The sequence below is a fragment of the Triturus cristatus genome, chromosome 8, assembly GCF_964204655.1.
Source record: "Triturus cristatus chromosome 8, aTriCri1.1, whole genome shotgun sequence".
NCBI classification, from domain to species: Eukaryota; Metazoa; Chordata; class Amphibia; order Caudata; family Salamandridae; genus Triturus; species Triturus cristatus.
In genome coordinates, this window is record NC_140591.1 from 1,651,200,427 (window position 1) to 1,651,212,559 (window position 12,133).

The 12,133-nt window shown below is 47.0% G+C and overlaps 1 protein-coding gene across 1 annotated transcript in view; it reads left to right on the forward strand.

Moving 5' to 3' along the window:
* The window catches only part of LOC146808492 (extracellular calcium-sensing receptor-like), a 176,628-nt gene that overhangs the window by 16,475 nt on the left and 148,020 nt on the right, over positions 1 to 12,133 (forward strand). Inside the window, exon 2 of the mRNA XM_085623961.1 lies at positions 1,473 to 1,764. Coding sequence (XP_085480087.1) covers positions 1,473 to 1,764 — 292 coding nt within the window. The remainder of the gene's footprint in view (positions 1 to 1,472; positions 1,765 to 12,133) is intronic.

A 12,133-nucleotide genomic window follows, 5' to 3' on the forward strand; every position in this document is an offset into this window, starting at 1 on the left:
CTTTTCCAGGGCTGTGTATACAATATTTGCAATGATATGCACAAATCAATATCTGATTAATGAACCACATATTCAATGATTCAACCAAAAATAGATATTTTAACAGACATAGTATATCCATATTGTTAAAAGAAAGACCAAGAAAAAGAGAAAACCAAAAGGCATAAAAAAATGTAACTAGAAAATAAAATCCCAGGTAGTTAGTGACATTGCAGAAGGACAGACATACCAAAGAAAATGAAAAAAATAATAATTAGCCAGCATAGAATGCCTAAAAAATCTTATTCTCTTTACATTTATAAAAAGTATGGAGCATAGTGGGTATACTTAATTGATGTCAAAGTATGTCACAAAAATGTAGGCACTACACACATGTGAATGGTCTTACCAGTGTAATGGTGCACATGGATGTGAGGCCATAGAACACATGCATGTGGGGCCACTGAAGACATACATGCAGGGCATAGAAAACATGCATGTGGAGCCACAGAAACATTGATGAGGGGCTTCAGAAAACATTCATGTGGGTCTTCAGAAAACATGCGTGTGGGCCATAGAAAACATGCTTGCAAACCTTTTTATTGAAAAGAAATGCCAGGAGGTGCTGGGAGCAGCTATGTTTAAAATCGATCGGTACCCGGCTGATAAAGAAGGGTTAGAGCTAAAAAAAAATTGATAGGCATGACGCAATGTAACGCTTGTCTCTTCAGTGCTTAAATCGCGGGGTCAAGCTAAGGCAGCCGACGAAAAATCGGTCTTGGTAGAAGCCAAATTACAGTCTGAAATGCAAATAAGAATAATAGTGGTCCCGATTCACAAAAGTAATCTGAAACAAAAGCCAAACTTAACGACTTTCGGTATTTACAAAGGGCATTTAGAAATAGTAAAGTTAGGATTCCTAGAATGTGGATTTGAGGCCTGTAATAAGGAGGTTCAAATGTCAGTGAAATATCTCACTCAGAAGATGACACTGTGCCCAAGGCCTTGTAGTGAATAGTGGGGTGGTGTAAAGTGAAAGAAAGGCGGCCTTACTTTATTTGTGGCCAGACACGAAGGAAGGAGGGGCCCGGGCTCACCTTATGCACATGCGCTGAGCAGCTCACACATCTCTGTACAATACTAATGATGCTTGAAGAAAAACCAAGAGTCTGCAAAACAATAAACGCGATATAACACAAATATCAGGATATTAGATTTATATACGAGAATAACCCATACTGTTGCATTGTGGGCTTTCAGGGGTGCACGTCTGAACCATGAGCAGCTCTCCCTATGCCTGGACCACGAGCAGCTCTCTCCATGTCTGGACCACAGGCAGCTCTCCCCATGTCCGAACAACGAGAAGAATTGTACAACTGTTCGCTTCTAGGGAGAGACTGGGGTTCTTAAAGTAGGGCCTCTATCCCATTGTACCATAATTGATACCAATCTGCTCTTGATGTAAGACCAACAGCCATCTCTTTGTCCCACAGGTTCAATAATCGGTATTATCGGGATGTGCTGGTCATGGTTTTTGCCATTACAGAAATCAACGAGACCCCAGATCTGTTGCCAAACACTACGCTGGGCTTCCGGTTTCTAGATTCCTGCACTTCAGAGATCAGAGCCCTTCAAGGGGTGCTGGATCTTCTTTCTGGGGAACAGAGCCAGGTTCCGGGGTACCAGTGCCCCCCACGCCCTCTGCTGGCTGGCATTATCGGCGACCAGTTGTCATCACTGAGTGTCCCAATGGCCCGGATCATGGGGGTTCTTCACTACCCGCAGGTAAGGTACAGAAAAGACCACACAACCGATCTTACCTAGATTTCAGATAGATCTTTAGTACTGAGAATCTGTGGCAAAACTATTGAACCTTCCTCAAGTTGAAATGTAGCTCATTTAGTTTCAAGCTGTTTGAAATGGCCCTTTCTGCAGGGTCACCCCAAACCTTTTTCTTCCTCCTCCCCTTTTTGCTGAATTTGTTTTTTTGGCACTTTACTAATGCAACCTGTGCTAAAGTGCATGTGCTCTCTCCTTTAAACATGGTGACATTGGTTTATCCACAATTGGCATATTTAAGTTACTTATAGTCCTAGTAAAGTGCACGTCATGTGCCCAGGGCCTGTAAATTAAATGCTACTAGTGGACCTGCAGCACTGAATATGCCTCCCAATTAAGAAGCCCTTTAAACATGTCTCAGGCCTACCACTGCAAAGCCTGCGTGTTCAGTTTTACTCCCACGTGAGCTTGCCTTGTAAAACTCCTTGTCAAGCCTTTTATTATATATACGTCACCCCTAAGGTAGGCCCTCAGTAGCCCATGGGGCAGGGAGCAGTGTAATCAAAAGGTAGGACATGTACTTTTAAGTTTTGCATGTCCTGGTAATGAAAAAAAAACATTCGTTTTTCACTACTGTGAGGCCAACCTCTCCTGTGGGTTAACATTGGGGATTCCTTGTTACATCTAATAATCTAAAAGAGCTGTCATGTTTAGGAATTGTCATGATAAATCCTCTTTAATGGTAAAGTTGGTATTTTTCTGCTCTAAGTTCAGTGTGCCTGCTGACCACCTCAAATACAGATCTGGGGTGGGTGACAGCTGGGCTTGGTGCATTCTCTAGAAAGCCACACACAATGGGAACTCAGGTGTGCCTTGATGGGCCTCAATGGGCCATTAACAGGGGCAGAGGTGAGCACTGACTCACTTAAACCTGAATAGGCTGTGCCTTTCCCCACACAAAAGGTTGCATACCCCGTTGTAGTAAGTTTGAAGCCAGGGCAGGAAGTCTCCCTCACTTCAAAGTTACAACTGGGTATAGGTACTGGACCTCTGACACTCCCAACTCAGTACACTACTGGACCTGTGAAGATTCTGCCGGAAAGAAGGATTGCCATGCTGCTAACGGACTGCTGCCCTGCTGGATTTCTGCTCTGGTAGAACTGATTTTTAGCTGTGCTGTGGATTTTCTCCACTTCCCTGAGTGAGTAGGACAGGTCCTACGTCACTTGAATTCTGAGTTGTTTAAAGGGTTGGTCTGTTTGCCTCCTGTTGGAAGTTTCAGGGACATCAAAGACTTCACTCTACTACCAACAGCACCTGGACTCTGCCATATGTGAGTCCTGCCTCCTGCCCTGCCAAGTTGTGCCCATCAAACTAAAAGATTGGAAGTAGGCCTAAAGTGCTGCATCTGCCAAAATCCACGCATCAATGACGTAGCGCAGGTCAGATCAACACATCTCCCTCGACGCCGATGCATCGTTGCTACCACAAGGTCTGAGGACCGTCTGCATGCCTCCTCACCTTGATGCATCGCCTACAGTCTACGACTTGACGATGAGACATCCCTTATTTGCATAGCTCAATGTAGACATATTGCCTACGAATCCTGTACTTCGGCATCGATTCATCACCTCCTTCTTCACGCATCTCAGCTCCGTTAACAGCGCAACCAAAGTACGGTTCAGCGGGACCAACTTGGCTCCTGCATCCGACCCGCGCTCCATCGCAGTCGGTCTGAACTTTTGTATTTGACCCCAGCCAGGACGACCAGATAGCCTTGGTTTGTACTTTATGCTTTTAAGCATTGTATTACAAAATATTTCTTAAAAATGTATAACTCCGGTCCTACTTATTGGATTTTTTCATTTTTGGTCTTGTTTTGTTACAAAAAATATACTGTAGAGTCTGTTTGTGGTGCTTTCATTGTGTTACTGTTTGCATTGTAGCACAAATACTTTAAACATTGCCTCTCAAGTTAAGTCTGACTGCTCTGTGCCAAGCTTAAGGTTAATTTAAGGTGTGCATCTGACTTACCATGACTAGGAATGTGGTTCATGCTTGGACAAGGTGCATACCTCTGCCAACCAAAAGCTCAATTTCTAACAGAAGCTAAAACACAACAACAGCATTTCAGCCATGCAAAAAGTTTATTTAAAAATTAGAGGCTTCCTGGGACCCTTGACTGCTGTTAAAACGACACAAATACACAAATCAGACATGGGTTCTCAGTGCTGCACTTTGAGCTTTGGCCAGCAGACTCCGCACTAAGTGTGTATGATGGTTGTTGTCAAGAGAAAGTGATAGACAGAAGTAGAAAAGACATACACAAAATTCTCCTTACAGCGCAGATCTGGGCTGGACACCGGGGCAGAAGCAGGACCCAGAGGAATGGAGGGAAGTATTCAGGATACAGCTAGAGCTGCAGTCATACATGAAGATCATGACATGTTCAGGATACAGCTAGAGCTGCAGTCATACATGAAGATCATGACATGTTCATGATATAGCTAGAGTTGCAGTCATACATGAAGCTTTGTAATAGATCGCGACATGTTCAGGATACAGCTAGAGCTGCAGTCATACATGAAGACCATGACATGTTCAGGATACAGTTAGAGCTGCAGTCATACATGAAGATCATCACATGTTCACGATACAGCTAGAGCTGCAGTCATACATGAAGATCATGACATGTTCAGGATACAGCTAGAGATGCAGTCATACATGAAGATCATGACATGTTCGTGATACAGCTAGAGATGCAGTCATACATGAAGCTTTGTATAAGATCGCAACATGTTCAGGATACAGCTAGAGCTGCAGTCATACATGAAGATCTTGACATGTTCAGGATACAGCTAGAGCTGCAGTCATACATGAAGATCATGACATGTTCAGAATACAGCTAGAGCTGCAGTCATACATGAAGATCATGACATGTTCACGATACAGCTAGAGATGCAGTCATACATGAAGCTTTGTATAAGATCGCGGCATGTTCAGGATACAGCTAGAGCTGCAATCATACATGAAAATCATGACATGTTCAGGATACAGCTAGAGCTGTAGTCATACATGAAGATCTTGACGTGTTCAGGATACTGCTAGAGCTGCAGTCATACATGAAGATCATGACGTGCTCAGGATACAGCTAGAGCTGCAGTCATACATGAAGATCATGATGTGTTCAGGATACAGCTAGAGCTGCAGTCATACATGAAGATCAAGGCATGTTCATGATACAGCTAGAGCTGCAGTCATACATGAAGATCATGACATATTCAGGATAGAGCTAGAGCTGCAGTCATACATGAAACTTTGCATAAGATCGTGACATGTTCAGGATACAGCTAGAGCTGCAGTCATACATGAAGATCATGACATGTTCAGGATACAGCTAGAGCTGCAGTCATACATGAAGATCATGACATGTTCAGTATACAGCTAGAGCTGCAGTCATACATGAAGATCATGACCTGTTCAGGATACAGCTAGAGCTGCAGTCATACATGAAGATCATGATGTCTTCAGGATACAGCTAGAGCTGCAGTCATACATGAAGATCAAGACATGTTCATAATACAGCTAGAGCTGCAGTCATACATGAAGATCATGACATGTTCAGGATACAGCTAGTGCTGCAGTCATACATGAAGATCATGACGTGTTCTGGATATAGCTAGAGTTGCAGTCATACATGAAGATCATGACATGTTCATGATACAGCTAGAGCTGCAGTCATACATGAAGATCATGACATCTCCACGATATAGCTAGAGCTGCAGTCATACATGAAGATCATGGCATGTTCACGATGCAGCTAGAGCTGCAGTCATACATGAAGATCAATAGATGTTCATGATACAGCTAGAGCTTAAGTCATATATGAAGATCCTGACATATTCAGGATACAGCTAGAGATGCAGTCATACATGAAGATCAAGACATGTTCATGATAGAGCTAGAGCTGCAGTCATACATGAAGACCATGACTTGTTCAATGTGAGAAGTTGGCCTGGTATATGATGTTCACTAGTTAAAGTGACCACCTTGTACCATGCCAAGCAACCCTTATGGTGTGGTTGTAAGTCAACCTTTTCGGACTAGCTGCCCTAGTGGTAGCGTAGGCTAAGCAGTCTTTGAGGCTAAACTCGTTAAAGCGTGTTAAGCAGGCTGTTTTACCAAATGTAACCCCCCTTTATACCAATGAAAGGACACCACACAGATATATATTCAAAATATATATGTATTTATTTCTCAAAGTATCCCCTAGACTCTTTATGAGCACAGGAGCACAAATCGTTAAACAAGACAATGTTATAATATACAGAAGTTGCACTTTATATGGATGGGCCCTGGTGGCCACTCAAACCATATACTAAAATAGTGGTATAAGTACCACGAATAGGAAAGGGAAAAGGCCTAGGGCCTCTAGAATCGCTGGGCCTACAAGGAGCTAACTTCAGTTAGTGACCAGGAGGTCCACGGGTCGCGTGTGCAGTGAGGAAAGTTACACGCGGGCTCCCATAGGTTTTCAATGGGTGCATAAAAGTTAAAAAGTTACTGCAGAAAGGGTCTTCTGGGTGGACTACGATCTCAAGATTCGAAACACAGACACTAGAGATGATTCTCTACACTTGGGCACCGGAGTGCCAGCTTTACCTCACCCACAGGAAGCGGGTGCATAGGTCTCGAAGTGCGTCGGGTTTCTTCTATCGATTCAATGGAGCCTGATGACACAGATGCTGCAGGCGGTCGGTCCAGAAGAGCTGCGTTGGATCCAAGGGTGGATCGGAGTTGTAGAAGACCTGAAAGCAGAGGGGACAGTGTTCACAGTCACTAGCCAGTGACCGGCGTGGCACCAGGTAGGTACCAGGCGATGTCGGGTGCAAACAGGTGGTTAGGTGTAGCTTGTCTCCGCAGCCACGTGGTCCCTGAAGGTCGACGACGTCCGGTAGTCGGTTCACGAGCTGTCCCACGCAGGCTCTCGCTGTCGGCGGTGTCGGCGACTCGAAAGAAGCAAACAAGCCTTGGCAAAGGCAGGAGTCTTGGAAAGAGAGGAAAGCTGATTGTTCTGACCAGCAAGGTCAGAGGGGCTGCTCTTTTGGAGAGCAGCTAGGGCCAGTCTGGAGCAACCAGACCAGCGTCGTTAGTTTCAAGTTTCGTCGCCAAAATGGCCACTAGCCAACGGGCCAGGGACCGGGCAGGCGCGTCGAGTTGCAAAGTGCAGAGGGGCCCCACGCAGATCGTGGAGATGCTGGAGGGCTCACCTTTGGTGCAGATGCTGCTCGATGGTTGGGCTTCTCAGGACCCAAAGCACAACTTGGAGGGAGCCTCTGTCGTTGCGCTTGCAGCTTGTCGTCGGTCTTCCAAGATGGCTGGCTCCACGTGTCTCGGTGCCTCCACGGGTTCCTTCTTTGCAGGGACTGTGGATCGGGCTGTGAGAGGTCTGGAGGTCCAAGTCTTGTTGGGCTCTGGGCTCGGGCTCCGGCAGGAGGCGGCGGCAAAGCAGACGTTCAATAGCTGGTTGGTGCTTGCGTTAGCAAGATGGTCACTCCCTGACCATAGGGGAGATTTCCTTCAGTCCTCTGTGCAGCAGAGCGTCGAAGTTCCCGTCTTCTTCTTGTGGTTAAGTTGATTCCAGGATGTCTGAAGTCTTAGGACACAGCTCCTACCTTTAAGCGGATTCTAGGGGCCGGACTACCTGCTAGGTCCCTCCCTAAGGGTGGGACCAGGAAGGGGGGAGGTTACACCCCCAATCCTTTGTCCAGCTCGCCCCAGGTCCGGGGCTGGTGTGCCCCAGGACCGGATTGAACTGGCATATGCACCGAGGCTCCTTGTGAGCCTCAGGCATGTCTGGTTTCTTTCAAGCCCTACCTGACCAATACACAAAATTCTGTCTGGGGTGGTGCTCGCACCTCCCCTGGCAGGAACCCCTTTGTCCACACCGCCCAAGCTGGAAGGACTCCCAGCAGCAGGAGGGCAGACTCGTGTCTGTGGTGGCAGCATCCATTTTGTGGAGCTGAGGCTATGTCTGATTTTACCCGGGTTTCAGGTACTGTACATGTCGTGTCCCTCTAGAAGGGTGGAATGCTAACCCCGTCGCCAGAATTGGCGAGGGGTTAGTATTCCAATTCGTATGACACCTTACTCGACATGTTTTGATAAAGCCAAACCAAAGATAGCATTTAACCGCGAGGTTGATAATGCACTTAAGAGTATATGGTATGACGATATCTGGAAACGGTAGAAGGAAGTTGTTCCGACCACTGCAGACAGGCTCAGCTCATGCCAGAGCACCATCTCACATGGAACCAAGCACTCTGCCTTCAGGATTGTTAAGGGCTGCCATAGGAGTGACTTATAGGTTAACATGTGTCCCATTTAAGGTTAGGTATAGGTATACTACACCTAAGTAAGAGGTGGTTACACCAACTTACCCCAGCTGAGTGATCAGCCAGTTGTGTCAAATTTGTTAGGCCAAGCCTGGGGTGGCATAATACATGCTTCAGCCCCTGGCAGGCCTTAGATACACCAATGCCCTGGGTACCTAGTGTACACTGGTACAGGGGCTCACAGGGTGATCCACTTCCAATTGGTTATGCACCTAGGGTGCATAGTGTCAATTTAGTTAGAGAGAACAGCAGGCTGGGGGTCTGATTAGCAGGCCCACAGCCTCAATATGTCAAAAACCAGTGAAGCAAAAAGCAAAAAATTTGGGGTGACCATAGGATAGCAGACCCTACTCTCCTACACAACCCCCCCCCAAACGCAGGGACATTAAACTAGCCTTGACCAGTCTCGTCTTCATGTCCTAAGTGGAAGTACCTGGAGAGACCATCTACATTCCCATGGTCTGTACCTGGCCGGTGCTCCACTGTAAAGTCCACCCCCTGTAGGGAAATGGACCACCTAAGCAGTTTGGGGTTTTCACCCTTCATCTGATTTAGCCACAAGAGGGGCTTATGGTCGGTCTGAATCTTGAAGTGAGTGCCAAACAAGTATGGCCTCAGCTTCTTCAGGGCCCATACCACAGCAAAGGCCTCCCTCTCAATAGCTGACCAATTCTTCTCTCGGGGTCAACCTTCTGCTAATAAAAGCAATGGGTTGGTCTTGACCATCTACATTAAGTTGTGACAGCACAGCTCCCACACCCAACTCAGAAGCATCTGTTTGGACAATAAACTCTTTGGAGTAGTCAGGACTTTTCAGGATAGGTGCAGAGCACATGGCCTTCTTCAGGTCATCAAATGCCTTTTGACAGCTTACTGTCCACTGAACCTTTTTGGGCATCTTCTTGGATGTCAGATCATTAAGAGGAGTCACAATGGACCCATAGTTCTTAACAGACTTCCTGTAGTACCCAGTCAAGCCCAAGAAAGCTCGAACTTGAGTCTGGGTGGTTGGAGGAGACCAGTCCTTGATGGATTGTATCTTACTCTCCAGTGGTTGAACTTGGCCTCCAACTACAAGGTGGCCCAAATACACAACCTTACTCTGCCCTATCTGGCACTTAGTAGCCTTGATAGTGAGGCCTGCCTTTTGCAGAGCCTCAAGTACCTTCTTCAGGTGGATCAGGTGATCCTCCCAGGTGGAGCTAAAGACAGCAATGTCATCAAGACATGCTGCACAAAAGTCATCCAACCCAGTAAGGACTTGATTCACCAACCTTTGGAAGGTGGCAGGTGCATTCTTCAGACCAAAGGGCATCACCAAAAACTGATAATGCCCACATGGGGTTAAGAATGCTGTTTTGGCCTTAGACTCCTCAGCTAATCTGATTTGCAAATAGCCAGCTGTCAAGTCAAATGTGCTCAAAAACTTAGCAGAAGCTAGTTTGTCTATGAGCTTATCTGCCCTTGGAATAGGATGTGCATCTGTCCTAGTGACAGCATTGAGTCCTCTGTAATCCACACAGAACCTCTCCTCTCTCTTGCCATCTTTGGTGTGAGGTTTGGGGACCAGAACCACTGGGCTAGCCCAGGGGCTCTCTGAGGGTTCAATGACACCCAATTCCAGCATTTTGTGTACCTCAGCCTTTATACAGTCCCTGGCGTGGTCAGGTTGCCTGTAAAGTTTGTTATTTACAGGCAGACTGTCAACAGTGTCCACCACATGGGTACACCAGTCAGTTTGACTAGGTATCAATGAAAACATATGTTGAAATGATTTTAGAACCTGTCTACATTCAATCTGCTGATGGTCAGTGAGGTTGCCTCCAAGGGTCACTCCTTCAACTGAGCCATCTTCAGGGTTCTGAGACAACAGGTCTGGGAGAGGGTCACTCTCTTCCTCCTGTCCCTCATCTGTAGCCATGAGCAAGCCCATGTCTGCCCTGTCAACATACGCCTTTAACCTGTTAACATGGAGTACCCTGTGGGGACTCCTGGGAGTTCCTAGGTCCACCAAGTAGGTAACCTCTCCCTTCTTTTCCATGATTGTATGGGGCCCAGACCATTTGTCTTGGAGTGCTGCTGGGGCCACTGGCTCCAACACCCATACCTTCTGTCCTGGCTGAAACTCAACCAATACAGCCTTTTGGTCATGCCAAGCTTTCTGTAAGGCCTGGCTTGCCTCAAGGTTTTTGGATGCCTTCTCCATATACTCAGCCATCCTGGAGCGGAGACCAAGTACATAGTCCACTATGTCTTGTTTAGGCTTTTTGAGAGGTAACTCCCATCCTTCCTTCACTAAACACAGTGGGCCTCTTACAGGGTGCCCAAACAACAATTCAAAGGGGCTGTAGCCAACCCCCTTTTGTGGGACCTCTCTGTAAGCAAACAGAAGGCAGGGTAGAAGGATGTCCCATCTTCGCCTGAGTTTTTCAGGTAATCCTTTGATCATACCCTTTAGGGTCTTGTTGAATCTCTCAACAAGCCTATTGCATTGTGGGTGATAAGGAGTGGTGAACTTGTAGTTGACACCACATTCCTTCCACATAGCTGTCAAGTATCCTGACATGAAGTTGGTACCTCTGTCAGAAACCACCTCCTTAGGAAACCCCACTCTGGAGAATACTCCTAGCAGGGCCCTGGCCACAACAGGAGCTGTAGTGGTCCTAAGGGGAATTGCCTCTGGATACCTGGTGGCATGATCCACTACCACCAGTATAAATCTGTGCCCAGATGCAGTGGGAGGATCCATGGGACCCACTATATCTATTCCCACTCTTTCAAAGGGGACTCCCACCACCGGTAGTGGTATTAGGGGGGCCTTTGTTGTGCCACCTGATTTGCCACTGGCTTGGCAGGTTACACAGGAGCGACAAAACTCCTTGGTATCTTCATTCATGTGAGGCCAGTGAAAGTGAGGGACAAGTCTGTCCCAGGTCTTGTTCTGGCCTAAGTGTCCTGCTAGAGGAATATCATGGGCCAAGGTAAGAAGGAAGCCCCTAAATTGCAGAGGTATAACCAACCTCCTGGTTGCACCATGTTTTGGGTCTCTAGCCTATGAATAAAGGAGCCCATCATCCCAATACACTTTATGGGTACCTTGAGCATTCCCAGCAGCCTCAGCAGCAGCCAGCTGTCTGAGGGGTTCAAGAGAGGGACAGGATAACTGAGCCTGCCCCAAGTCAGCCCTGGAAGGCCCCCCTGTCCCCAGAAACTCAACCTGATCAGGTTCAAGCTCTTCAGGGACAGTTCCTTCAGGGTCCTCTAGATCATCTTCCTGGGAAGGCTGATCATCACTTGTAGGCAGGTGGGAAGGCACAGCCTTAACCCTCCTGTTCTTCTTCTTGGTAGGTGCTTGGTCCATTGTTCCAGGATCCAAGACCTGTGGTTCAGTAAGGCACTTTTTGGCCTGTGACCTGGTCACAGCAAGGACATGTGGTGATATACCTAACATCTCTGCATGTGTCCTGTACTCCACTTCTGACCATAGAGAACTCTCTAGGTCATTGCCCAACAAACATTCTACTGGGAGGTCTGCACTAACCACAACCCTTTTGAGGCCAGTTACCCCTCCCCATGAGAAGTTAACCACTGCCACACTATGTGAAGTAGTGGCATTGCTGGCATTGGTCACCAGGTAGTTCTCACCTGGTATGTACTGTCCAGGGTCCACAAAGCCTGGTGTCACCATAGTGACACTGGCACATGTGTCCCTGTAGGCTTGAGCCACTTTTTCATTTATTAAAGGAGTCTGTCTGTACTTGCCCAGGTTACTGGGGCTCACAGTCAGGGACAAATCCATGTCCCCATCACAGATCAAGACTGCCTGTGTCAGGGTTCTGTCTAAGTCAGAATCTCCTTCAGTTCCCATAGTGATTCCCACTACACCCTTTGTCTGGGGACCAACACTGCTAACAGTAGTACTGGGAGCAGGTGCCTTAGGGGCAACAGTGTTGGGGGCTCCACCCTTCTTACAATCACTA